The sequence below is a fragment of the Staurois parvus genome, unplaced genomic scaffold (assembly GCF_062004578.1).
Source record: "Staurois parvus isolate SC_StPar_1 unplaced genomic scaffold, SC_StPar_1.0 ptg000763l, whole genome shotgun sequence".
Classification (NCBI taxonomy): Eukaryota; Metazoa; Chordata; class Amphibia; order Anura; family Ranidae; genus Staurois; species Staurois parvus.
Genome location: NW_028318559.1, coordinates 604,731 through 618,137, shown reverse-complemented (window position 1 = coordinate 618,137; position 13,407 = coordinate 604,731). Strand labels below are relative to the sequence as shown.

The 13,407-nt window shown below is 41.3% G+C and overlaps 1 protein-coding gene across 1 annotated transcript in view; it reads left to right on the top strand.

The window, feature by feature from the left end:
• LOC149444920 (RUN and FYVE domain-containing protein 1-like) overlaps window positions 1–7,848 on the top strand; it is a 233,999-nt gene extending 226,151 nt beyond the window's left edge. The window contains exons 18-19 of the mRNA XM_089654398.1: window positions 2,290–2,367; window positions 7,320–7,848. Of these exons, the coding sequence (XP_089510524.1) occupies window positions 2,290–2,367; window positions 7,320–7,463 (222 nt within the window). The 3' untranslated portion in view covers window positions 7,464–7,848. The remainder of the gene's footprint in view (window positions 1–2,289; window positions 2,368–7,319) is intronic.
• The last annotated feature ends 5,559 nt before the right edge of the window (window positions 7,849–13,407 follow it).

Sequence of the window (13,407 nt, the reverse complement as noted above, 5' to 3'; positions counted from 1 at the left end):
TCTATAAACTATGGTATATATATTTGAAAATTGATCAGTTCTGATGGCCTATCTCATTAGTGGAGGCCCTTAAAATGTCAGGATAGTACAAGTACCCCCCAAATGACCCCTTTTTAGAAAGTAGATAGCCTGAGGTATTTAGCAAGAGGCATGGTGAGTTTTTTTGAAGTTTTTGCTTTTTGTCACAACTTTTGGAAAGTTAGGGAATTAAACAAAACGTGTTGTTTTTTTTTTAATTTTTCATACTATCACCATAGCGATCACATGATCCCTGGGTCACTCAAAGCGGGGTACCAGGAACGGCTAACGTAATGGCACCACCATTCTGTGGTTGTAAGCAAGAACATGCCTTTTGGGGCTTCCTCATTAAAAAGGATGCTAGCACATCATCCTACTGCTCCTTGGGTTAATCACATTTACTTTCAAAGATGCTGAGGTAAGCGTCAACATCATTCTTTGGGAACAATTTCCATAAATTGCTTTGCATTACCTGTCCGCTTGTAGAAGTTGGTCCCGACTTCAACATCTGCTGCTGCAGGGGTAGCTTCACTTAATGTTTTCCTGCTAAGGAGGCCTGGTTTGCTAAGTCATCTGTTGTATTTGCAATGGTTGCATCTGCCAATATGAGCCAATTTAAAAGCTTATCCATTGTATTCAAGAATAGGTGTCTGGACCACCCCTCTGTAACATTTCATAGAAGCATAGAAAAGTGACGGCAGAAAAAGACGAAAGGGTCCATCGAATCTGCCCATTTTCCCCCCTTTTTTTCATGTTTTTGTCCATATTTCATTTATATATATGCTTTTTCACCAAATATAGGCTTGAGCACAGAGGTAGGGGGGAACAGAGAGGAAAAGTACTTTTATGCAGTATAAAATCAATGCAGCTTAAAACTGAATTAAATCCTTCTATCCTTTATAGCTAAGGAAGCTGTTATCTTAGGGTCTGTTAAATCCACAGTTGCCATAGTGCTGCACATTTTAATCAGCTATGATACCAGTCATTTTGTGGCTTGACAGACGGACTGAATGCTGACATAAGCACTAGCACTGTATGGCATGCCTTGAATGTGATTTAGGAAAGCGTTAAGTTAGTGGGGTAAATTCTACTTTTAGTCCTGGAACATGCATGGTATGTAAGAGATATTTGCCATATAAACATCAAATCACAAAAACTACATTATAATGGTCAATTATGATCCCACTGGCCTTGGTGTTTCCAGAAGATGGTTTTCTCAATGTGTGACAACATTGGCAGCAGTTGACCGTAGAGTTTTGTTTTGCCTTCTTTTGGACCAAAACTGAAAGGGTTGTGAAGGGTTAAACTTTATGGACATGAGTCTAACTTTTCTCATTATATTTGCAGTCATGTTTCATAAAACTGTGAGCAATATGCAATACTGTACATTGTAAACATATAAATATCTTCTAATATTAAAGCGACTCTAAAGCCTCAGATTTTTTTTTACCTTAATGCAGTCTCTGCATTAAGGTAAAAAACCTGCTTTGTCCAGGATTCTCTCCCCCTTATACTTACCTGAGTCCAATCTTGATCCATCACTGTGCCCAAGAGCAGCGACTTTCACCTTCCTCCCAAAGTAGATTGATGCCAAGGTCGCTGCTGTACATCAAATCCTGTGACAAGGGAGAGGAGGGCACAGGCAGCGGGGCTCAGGGGCGAGCCCGCATGAGTGCCCCTATAGGAAGCAGCTTCTTCTGGGGTGACTTGCCGAAGAAAAGGAGCCAGGAGTGCCGGCGGGGGGTCCCAGAAGGAGGTGGAAACTGGAGAGTGCGAAATCTGGTGCAGCTGTGCATGGTAGCCAATCAGCTTCTATCTTCAGCTTGTTCAATTAAGCTTTGAAAAAAAAAAAAAAAACTAGAAGCTGATTGGTTTCTGTGCAGAGCTGCACCAGATTTTGCATGCTCCGGTTTTAGTAAATCAACCCTATAGATTTCTCCATAAACAACACAGATGGACGATTCTCTCCTATTGTATTCTGACAGCCAGCACCTGATTGGATGCTTCCACTGTTCGGCTGACAATTCTCCACCCAGCTCCTTTTACAAAAGTTTGCTTTTGTCGAGCCAGGTGGTGCCGATAGGAATTGGCTGAAATTTGAGCCATGTGTGGCAGATTTTAGCCTAAAAAGGAGAATCCACACTGCCCATCTCTGTAATGTAATACGGCAAGAGCAAACATATGATACAGTAATTGTAGATGAACTTTTAATTGGTCTATTGATTTCACAGTATTTGGCCATATCTGATTCACAATATTTCTATTTTTTAGGGTCACACATGGCTTAAAGACGATGAAGCAACAGGGTGTAAACAATGTAAAAAAGAATTTTCTATTTCAAGACGAAAGGTGAATATTCAGAGCAAACATTTCCCAAAAATAAATACTGGTTTTGAATATTGTTCATAATAAAGGCAATTTCCTTCTTATCCATTAAACGTTTGAATTGTATTGCCGCCTACAAAAGGATTGAGCCAAACAAAAAAACTGTGGGAAAATGGGTAGAACCTGGTGCCCAGCCTGAATGGCCTACTAGTCAGTGAGTCTTTAGTGAGCAAGTGCAAAGGCACTGCTAAGAGCTCTGGACTTGGAAATACTACGCAGCTAACTTAGCCAGAAGCAGTCTGAAAGCGCTCAATGGTCACTTATGGGTGCACCCAGCAATGTTTGATCCAATGAGATCCAGTCACAGTAACAACAATAGACAAGACCAAGGAACAACTGTGACAGGTATCTGTGAAAAAGCAAAGAGATCTCTTGCAACAACATGGAGCAGAATCTCAATTGAAAAGAAAAAAATAGCTAGAAAAACACTGGTTAAGTTTTAAGTCAAAGTAGGGGTCTAGGTCAACGTAAGAGGTATAACCCCTCCTACTACTAGCCTGACTCAGTTTTTTTCCTAGTGTCCTAGGAAGATGTTTGTTTTTTAGCTCCCCTGATTTAAGACTTACCCTGTGGTTTTCTAGCAACTTTTTTCTTTTTAATCAAGATTGTTAGGAGGCCAGTTAGGCTGGGCACCAGGTGCTTGCTTATTTTCAGTAGTTAATGGGTGCCTATTTTGAATTCACACTGGCTTGCAATAGATTGGATTAATGCTGTAAAACTGAGCACCAGCATCATTGTGTTGAGTGCACACTCAATGGCCTGTTGCCCACCAGACAGGGTCATGGTTACAATGTCACCTTGAGGGAGTGTCCCTGAAAAGTCTGACATAGCTGATGACTTGGGGGCCTATGTGACACCGTTGTCACTAGAAACAAGGGAAACACATATTAGGAGCACTGGTGAGCTTGCCAATATCCATTACTGTTACTGCAGGTACCCACTGCTTAAATTGGCCAAGTGCTGTAAGAAAGCCTCTGTGGTTAGTGCTGCAGTTAAGTATCAAGGAAGCATCTCCCCACTACTGCAAGAGCCATATATAACTTTGACCCCAAATGTGTTCCTACTGTCAGCCTTCTTGGTCACCTACAGCCACTCAATCCTGTTTTGAGTGCTCTATGACAGCTTCCCAGGTTCTGTGAGTATTTGTGGCCTTGCTGCTTACTTTGAGCCTGTAGATTGTGTTTTGCATCTGAGGCTGCAACATGTCAAATTCTTAACGTGAAATGAAATAGTATCTGTGCACTACAAACTGAAAAACACTATTTAGTTCATTTTTAATATTCAAAGCAAACTAGCTCATCCATTCATGTCTCCATGCTTTATTTTGCTGATAAATCACTTTGTAAAACACAACCCTAGAATTCAAGCAGTGTTCATCTTGATCATTGGATGTATGACATAATTTTTGACCTAGGCCAGAAAACAGGAAGTGAATGAAGAAATATATATATATATATAAAAAAGTTTAAAACAAATATAATATGCCTTATCTAATGATAGCAGCATAAGGGTTAAAAATAGTTAATGTTGATTGAGAGAGTTTAGTTCCGCTTTAATGCAGGGGAATCCTAGCTGTACTTGGGCACTCCAGCATACTGTCCACTTAATGGGTTAGGGGCTGCCTGCAGCTTGCCCCCTTGTTCATGCTGATGCATGCAGTGTGAACTAATGTTGCCCTTTTGTGTCTGTTCCCTCCTCTGGAGCCAGAGTCCTTTCTGACTCCCTCAGCTGTTTGGTCTGAACAACTCGGTAAAAGACAAAGTTTCCACATCTGCAAGCTCAGAAGCAGCCAAGACCGCAGGCAGATCAGATAACATTTTGTCACTGGTTGCCGACCCTGAATGAAGAACCTCAAGTTTGCTTCTGTGCCTTGCACTACAGTTGCATCATCTGATCTGCCTGTGGTCTTGACTGCTTATGAGCCTGCAGATGTGGAAACTTTGTTACTGAGTTGCTCAGACCCAACACCTGAGGAAGTTAGAGAGGGCCCTGTGGAGGGAATAGACACTCAAAGGCAACATACATTCACACTACATGCATCAGCACAATCAAGGAGCATGCTGCAGGTAGACCCTGACTGCTTAATGGGCTGGTATTGTATTGCTAACTGTGATGCTAAGTTGCCGGCTGATGAGCTTTTTCCTGGGGAGTCACAGTCATCTGCGAAATTGAATAAGAGTGTTTTGTCCCTTTATTGATTCACTATGTCAGATTATTCTGTTGCTTTTAGCACTTCTGTGTCTGGCCTTGGATTCTACAAGGCCCTTAAGGCTTCCAAGACATTTTCTTCATGCCCACTCTTTGAGCTGTTTCTGTATAAAGTCTGATGTTTTTGCACCTGCCAAAAGCTTGTTGGTGCTCTACCTTCTTAACCACTTTCTGACTGCCATACATATACAGTCATGGGCAAAAATATTGGCACCCCTGTATTTGTCAGATAATGCACCACTTTGCCCAGAAAATTGTTGCAATTACAAATGTTTATGCATTGTCATGTTCATATTTTTTTTTTTTGTATATTGGTATGGCATAAAAAAAGTATACAAACAGCCAAATCTTACACGTTCCACCCCAAAATAACTGGACAAAATTATTGGCACCTTCTCAAAATTGTAAGAAATAATTACATTCCAATTTTGTTATGCTTCTGTAATTTGTAATTAAACTCACCTGTCAATTAACAGATGCTGACAATATAGAAATCACACTGGCAACAAGTGAAAGTTGTGAAAAATTTACTTAGCCTATTTATTGTGTCTCTCTGTTTGCCACATGGAGAAGAGAAAGAGCAGCAAAGAAATAGTTTCAGAATTTGAGAACAAAAATTTTGGAGAAAAGCTTGAACAATCTCAATATTAAAAGTTCATCTCCAGCTATTGTAATGTTCCTGTGCCCACTGTATGCAATATTGTCAAGATGTTTACAGCCCATGGCACTGTAGCTAATCTCCTTGGCCGTGGACGGAAGAAGAAAAATATCAAAGATTGCAACAAAACATTGTTCGAATGGTGTATCCACCACCTCAATCAACTTCCAGACAAATTGAAGCTGACCTTCAGGCACAGGGTAAAACTGTGTCAGCTCGCACTATATGTTACATCTGAATGAAAAGGGATGCTATGGTAGGAGACCCAGGAGGACCCTACTGCTGACACAGAAACATAAAAAAAAACAGCTTTCCTTTTGCCAAAAGTTACCTGAGGAAGCCAAAATCCTTTTGGAGGAATGTGCTGTGGACAGACAAAACTAAAATACAGCTTTTTGGTAAAGCCCATCATTCTGCTCTTTTCAGAAAAAGCAATGAGGCCTTTGCATAAAAGAATACAATCCCTATAGTCAAACATGGAGGTTCACTGCTGTTTTAGGGTTGCTTTGCTGCTTCAGGCACTGGATGTCTTGAGCGTGTACATGGCATTATGAAATCTGAAGACTACTAAAGAATTCTGGGGTGCAATGTAGGACTCAGTGTCAGAAAGTTGGGTCTTACAGCAGGACAATGACCCAAAGCACACGTCAAAAAGCACCCAGAAATTGTTTCAGACAAAGCGCTGGAAAGTTCTTAACGGGCCAGCAATGACTCCATATCTCAATCCCATAGAGCACCTGTGGAGAGATCTCAAAACAGCAGTTGGGAAAAGGAAACCTTCCAACCTGGAAGACCTTAAGCAGTTAGCAAAAGAAAAATAGTCCAAAATTCCAATAGAGTGGTGTAAGAAATTCAATGATGGTTGCAGACAGTGTTTGATTTCAGTTATTTTTTCCAAGGGTTGTGCTACTAAATATTAAATTGAAGGTTCCAATAATTTTGTCCAGTCCATTTGTGGGGTTTTGGGTGCAATGTATCAGATTTTGCTAAATGTTTCTCCATTTTTTTTTTTTTTGGTGCCATACCAATACAAACAAAAGAAATAAATATGAAAATGCCGAAACATTTGTAATTGCAACAATTTTCTGGGTGAAGTGGTTCATTACCTAACAGAAATGTCAAAATTTTTGGCCTGTCAAAAAGAGAGTATAGCAAGCTCATAGCTGCTGCTTCAGCCATAAGCAATCATCTGTTCAGTAAAAGTGATCGGGTGGTTGTAAAGCTGCCTAAATCATTTTTACTGAAGTAAGGAGGGCTGCTTTTACAACCAGGGAAGCAGTTAATCAAGCACATTTTGTGTTTGATTGCCTGCATTGGAGGGCAGGGGAGACACTGGGGCGTTAACAGACCCCTGATGTCTCCATAAAGAGTACCTGGCATCTGCCCAAAGCTATCACATAGGGGGCTTGTTTAACCCCCTTGTGACAATAATAAAATTAGCCCCCTCTGCAACCATACAAGGCCACATGCCCTTAACATGGGGGGTGCCCCTAAAGCACCCTGTAACCATGTTGATGGGGATAAGAGCCTCTTCCCCACAACTCAGCCAAATGCCCAGCTTCTGACAGGTGTCCTGCCATACACAGACATTTTGTTCCTTGCCTCATGGCTTTCTAGTTGTGCCTTACTTACAGCCATCTTTGATGAGGTATGTACTAATGTTGCCATACTACCGTAAGCTATAAAGTGTGAATTCAATTGCAATGCTATATAATATCTGGATATCTGCAACATTCTTCTTGTTTGCGAAGCCCATTAGAGAACATCCTATATGGTGTATCAAAAACATCTGTGTTACTCTGGGAGAGCTGGTGTTATGATTATTATACAGGATTTATATAGTGCCAACAGTTTGCTCAGTGCTTTACAATATAACGGGAGACAATACAGCAACAATACAGTTTAATACAAGAGGGATAGAGCTTACCATCTAAGAGATGTTATTGCCTTTTTATATTTTTGAATGCCATAATAAATAAAAGCCATTTAAGGATTGGGTACATTATTTAAATATAGTTGATTAATAAACATTGCTTTCTTTGTTTTGTAGCATCATTGTCGAAATTGTGGAGATATATTTTGCAATACATGCTCAAGTAATGAACTTTCACTGCCATCATACCCAAAGCCTGTACGTGTGTGCGACACCTGCCATAACTTACTGCTCCAGAGATGTTCTTCAAATTGTTCTTAAGATTTAAAATGCTTTTTCTGAAACTACAGAAGAGAAGGATGTCTGTTTTCTACAAGTTCTACTACTCTTTACTTGTTAGAAATATTATCTAAATGTATATTTTTCTGGTACTGCCTTCATAAGAAAAATCAAATGCCATACTAGCAAGCAATCAATGACAAAGCCATTACAGCCTATTTTGTTTATATCATTAATATAACTGTAATATCTTACATTTTCTGTACCTTACGTTGCACAGTTTTGCAATGAGATTGAAACTAAACCTGCATTTGTAACACGTGTCAAGAAATGTGCCTTTGTGGATTTTCAGCTTTTTAAAAATATGCAGATCATATTTGATATAAATCATCCTTTGATACCAGAAATAAAAATATATATATATACATTTTTTGGTTACTAAATGCATCTTTTATTAACATACTCCTCAATAACTTCTAAATGTAATCTCCCTTTTCCTCATATAAGTGTACTTTTCGGTATTATGCATCTCAAGGTTCTTCTATAGGTTGAAAAAGCACATTATTACCTTGTTAATGGCTGTCAACCAAACAAAAAACTGTCAGATCTACTATTTAATATTTCTGTCTGAGTAAACAGCTAAGACTTCTAATTTTTTTTTACCTTGGTCTTCCCTTCTTGAAGTGGTTCTAAAGTTAGAAGTTTTTTTACCTTAATGCATTCTCTGTGTTAAGGTAAAAAAACATTTCCTGATAGCCCCCCTCCTCCTTTAAATACTTACATGGCTCCTCTGTCAATCCAATGCTGTGCCCATCTGTAGCACACATTCACAGGACACAGAGGGAGCAGCAGGCATTGACTGCTGCTGTCGATCAAATTCTCCTCACAGAAAGCAGGGGGTGAGGCTGAGCCACACTGTGTTTGTGAGAGACTACTGTTTTTCAGAACCTTGTACATTTTGTTTGCCAAGAAACACATCCAAAAACATTTTTTGAACTTATCTAAACTCCCTGACACCATCAATTGTGGAAGGGAGTTCCATGCCATTACCACTCTAACAGTAAATAACCCCTTACGGAGTTTAAGATTGAAACATTTCTTGTCCAACTTCATTGTGCGCTGTCTTGTCCCTTTTAGATACCCAAGATTAAAATGTTTCCTCCCCTTGCTAGAGTCCCCATCTAAAGATCTGTATATCCCTCTTAAATGTCACTTCTCCAGGGAGAATACATTTAAATGTTTGTAGTCGCTCCTCATAACTGAGGTCCTCCAGCCCAGCTTGTTGTTTTGTTGCCCTTCTCTGGACTCGCTCCAGTTCAAGCACATCCTTCCTGAGGATTGGTGACCAGACCTGGATGACATACTTGAGATGTGGCCAAACCAGAGTTTTGTAAAGTAGTAGAGTTATAGTTTTATCTCTTTAGTAAATACCATTTTTAGTTTCATAAATGGTTTATTAAGTCAAATAACAGTAGACATGAATATTACACCAAAGGTCTGCCCCTCGTGTCTCATACAGATAATCCTCACAAAACAGCGACCAGTGACAACGTGGGCGATTACAAGAGCATAAACAGAATTGTTCAGTATACAGCAGAAAACATCTCTACAGTTAGCAGTAACATCTGACATACAGTTAGAGACTTGTATATTGTACTGCTAATATCTGGAAGGGTGTATGAAGAGAAGTCTGAATCCTGTTAGACATTTTTTGAATACCAGTGAGAATAACAGCAAGAAAAAAAAAGAAGAAGAAATAAAGCACATTCCCACCAGCCTGCCCATCAAAAACAGAGATAGAGAAAAGATGTAACCATTGAATAAAGGGGGAAAAAAACAGCAGAGAAGCAGTAAGAGATACGAGAAAAGAGAGATAGGGAATAAAAAAGAAGAGGAGCAGGAGAAAAGGTAAGAAAAATGAAAAACAAAAAGGGATGAATAGAAGACAACAACCAAAAAAGGGGGGGAGGGGTTTGAGGGGAAAAATAAAAAGTATAGAGTGGGGAAGAGAGAAGAAAAAAAAAAGGGGGGGTGGGGAAGACTCAAAAGTCCCCACCAGAAGGTGACAATCAGCTCGGTTCTCACATTACACCACAGGGCACCCTATACCCTCTCGAATAAAAGTGGGTAGATAATCAGCCCCTCAATGTCAATGCCTCCACAAGGCAGTAGCATACTCCACTGTGGTCTGGAAGTCCAACCAACAAGCCTAGGTCGTACGATATTTCGACATGATCTCTTTTGAGATAGCAATTCGTTTTTCCAGTTTGGACACACGAGTCACTCTCAGGAACCAATCTCTCATAGATGGGATGGTCGACTGTCTCCAGTAAACGGGAATGCATTGCCTCACCGAATTAATTAGATGCATAGCCAGAGATTTCCCATATGACCCCTTCATAACTGAGGAATGGTTCAGCAAGAATTGCTCAGGTGAAAAGACCAGGGGGTAAGAGGATACCCTAGCAACCACGTCATGAACCTTGCTCCAATAGATCTAAATATGACGACAACTCCACCAAATATGGAGAAAAGAGCCTCGTTCCTCCCCCCCACAGCGCAAACAAGTGTCTGGCGCTGAGGGAGAAATTTTGTGCAGCAGACAGGGGACTCTATACCACCTGGAACTCACTTTGTAACAATGCTCCTGTACCGTCACATTTAAAGAGCCCTTAAGAGATGTTAAGTTCGCCATCTCCCATTCAGCCTCTGAAAGAAGTATGCCGCAAAGTGCCCAAAAGCACCTTAGCGTTGCTGCGATCAATGGGTGTACCCAGGGGCGGACTGACAACTCACGGGGCAATAGGGGATCATGGGGCCCGTGTCCTTCCCCAAACTCAAAAAAGCCTATGAAAAAGGTACGAGGGGCATCTCATGGGGCCCCCTACTGACCTTGGGCCCTCGGGCAGTGCCCGAGTTTCCAAATGGTCAGCCACCCCTGGGTGTGCCTTTAGAGTTTGCCGGAAAAGTGTGTATTCCCCGGGACCGCAGTCAGAGAGTGCATGGAGAATGCTTGTTCTAAGGGAATCCAGTCCTTAGCCTTACCATGAATATGCCAATTCACCAAGCGAACAAGCAGACATGCCTGATGATATCATCTAAAAGTTAGGGAGAGCAATGCCCCCTTTAGATTTAGGGCACATCAGACATCACATCCCTATTCTGTGGGGCCTCTTACTCCATACAAAAGGAGTTGATCAAGGCTTGCAAGATCTGAAAAAAGGAGGGCAACTCAATAGGAATCGTGTGCATAACATACAGTATCATACATACTAGGGGGGTACAACTGGGGGAATCAATGGTGGAGAAGGATCTGGGAGTTCTGTAAGATCACAAGCTTAATAATGGCATGCAATGCCAAGCTGCGGTTTCTAAAGCAAGCAAAATCCTCTCTTGTATTAAAAGAGGTATAGACTCCAGAGAAAGCGATATCATATTACCCCTGTACAAATCATTAGTAAGACCTCATCTGGAATATGCAGTTCAGTTTTGGGCACCAATTCACAAAAAGAACATTGGGGAACTGGAGAAAGTACAGACAAGGGCAACCAAACAAAGCATGGAGGAGATCAGCTATGAGGAAAGATTAGAGGAACTGAATTTATTCTCTCTTGAGAAGAGGAGATTAAGGGGGTATATGGTCAACGTATAAATACATCAGTGGTTCATATAGTGAACTCGATGTAGAGCTATCCACCCTGAGGTCATCACAGAGGACAAGGGGGCACGCTTTATGTCTGGTGGAAAAGAAATTTAATCTCCAAACACAGAAAGGTTTCTTCACAGTGAGAGCTGTGAAAATGTGGAATAGGCTCTCTCAAGAGTTGGTTCTGGCCAGCTCAGTGGATTGCTTTAAAAAAGGCCTGGATTCTTTCCTAGATACACAGAATATAACTGGATACTAACATTTATAGGTAAAGTTGATCCAGGGAATATCCAATTGCCTCTCGGGGGATCAGGAAGGAATTTTTTTTCCCAGAAGGAGCAAATTGGATCATGCTTTGCTGGGTTTTTTTTGCCTTCCTCTGGATCAACTGTGGGTATAGGATTACAACTTTTTTTTTTTTTTTTATGGTTGAACTGGCTGTACTTTTGTCTTTTTTCAGCCAGACTAACTATTCTAGGGAGTACTGTCATCTTCAGAATAGCAGCCCTCCCAAACCATGAAAAACATGGTCTATTCCATGATATCTGCTTGGAGAGAGGTCAGAAGAGGCAAAAAATTGCTACTATATAGATTAGACAAGTGCACAGGAAGCTGGATGCCCAGATACATAATCGAGGTCATTCGCCAGATGAAAGGGAAAGCGGCTTGGCATTATGAGACCAGAGCAGGGGGAAGAGAAACATTGAGGGCAAAAGATTTAGACAAGTTCACTTTAAAATTGGAAAGATCGCCATACACGTTCAGTTCACGTAGGAGATTAGGGAGCGATGTCAACGGGCTTGTAAGAAAAAGAAGTATGTCGTCCGCATATGCTGCCCTTTTGTATTTTGATCTGCGATAATGACTCCATGGATATCTGGATTCGAACGTATATTGCGTAAAAAGGGTTCTAGAGTAAGTATAAAAATAATTGGGGATAGGGGGCAGCCCAGACGTGTCCCGTTGGTAATAGAAAATGCATCCGACAGCATCCCGTTAACTCGTACTCTAGCACGCGGTCCTGAATAGAAAGCCGAAATCCTGAAAAGCATAACGTGACCTAAACCCACCGCAGTGAGAACCTTATTCATAAAATCCAACGCCACCCTGTCAAATGCCTTCTCGGCATCCATAGAGAGGAAAAAACCAGGACAGGAGTGGCTGGTAAGCCAGTGTTGTATGTTAAGGGCTGTCGTATTGTCACTAGCCTCTCTTCTCGGGGTGAAACCCACTTGATCTAAAGAAATGAAAGGTGACAATAAAGGGATAAGTCTAGCTGCCACCATTTTAGTGTTCAATTTCAGATCCACATTAAGTAAGGAGATCGGTTGGTAATTCGGCACCTGAGATGGGTCCTTCCCCTTTTGGGGATGACCGTAATATGAGCCTCGAGCATTTGTGGGGGTAAAGAATGTCAATCTGAAATGGAATTAAACCCTGAGAGCAAATAAGGGCCCAGTATATCCAAAAAAAGCTTTTATAGTACTGAAGCAACAGACCGTCAGGTCCTGGGCTTTTCCCTGGCTTGTAAGTAGAAATGGCCAGACCTAGTTCTGCGGCAGTGAAGGATTGGTCCAGAGTCGCACCCGCTTGCTCCAAAACTGTGAACAAGCCCTCCCACCCAAATATTGAGAAATAAGCCGTTGTCTATGCGCAGACTCCACAGCTGATGGAACGGGATGCTCCAGATTGTATAAATTTTGATAGTATTGGAGAAACTGGTTAGCCATGTTATCAGATTTGTGAAAGGTTCGACCAGAGCCACCCTGAAGCTCATGTATAGTGAGCTCTGCCCTTTTAGATTCATCCTAGCCAAGAGTTTTCCCAATTTATTAGCATGTTCATAAAAATAGGCATGACTAAGGCCAAATGACGGTACGTACGACCCCCCAGCTCCTCCCAGAGCATCTTCCTCGTCGAAATAAGCTCAGCTAAGGTAGAGCTCGCCAGCGTCTGCTTGTGCACGGCCTCAAGGGACTGAATTTGAGCTAAGAGCAACATGACATGAGACTGCCATTCCTTCTTATGCTTAGAGGCCAAAGAAATACACCCCCCCGATCACACTTGTGTGCCTCCCAGAGCATGAACAGGGAAACATCCGGAGTATTATTGCTACTAAAATGTTCACGAAGAGCGTTATGAATAGCCTGTATGACTTTGTTCCAATAGATCTAAGGTCAACATAACAAGGCTATGATATGAGAGGGTCACTGATTCAATAGTAACACTGCGTACCTGAGATAAATCTGGGTAATAAAAAATAATCCAGTCGAGAATATTTGTGATGAGGCGCGGAGAAATACGTGAAATCCTTATCCACTGGGTGCAGAAAGCGCCACG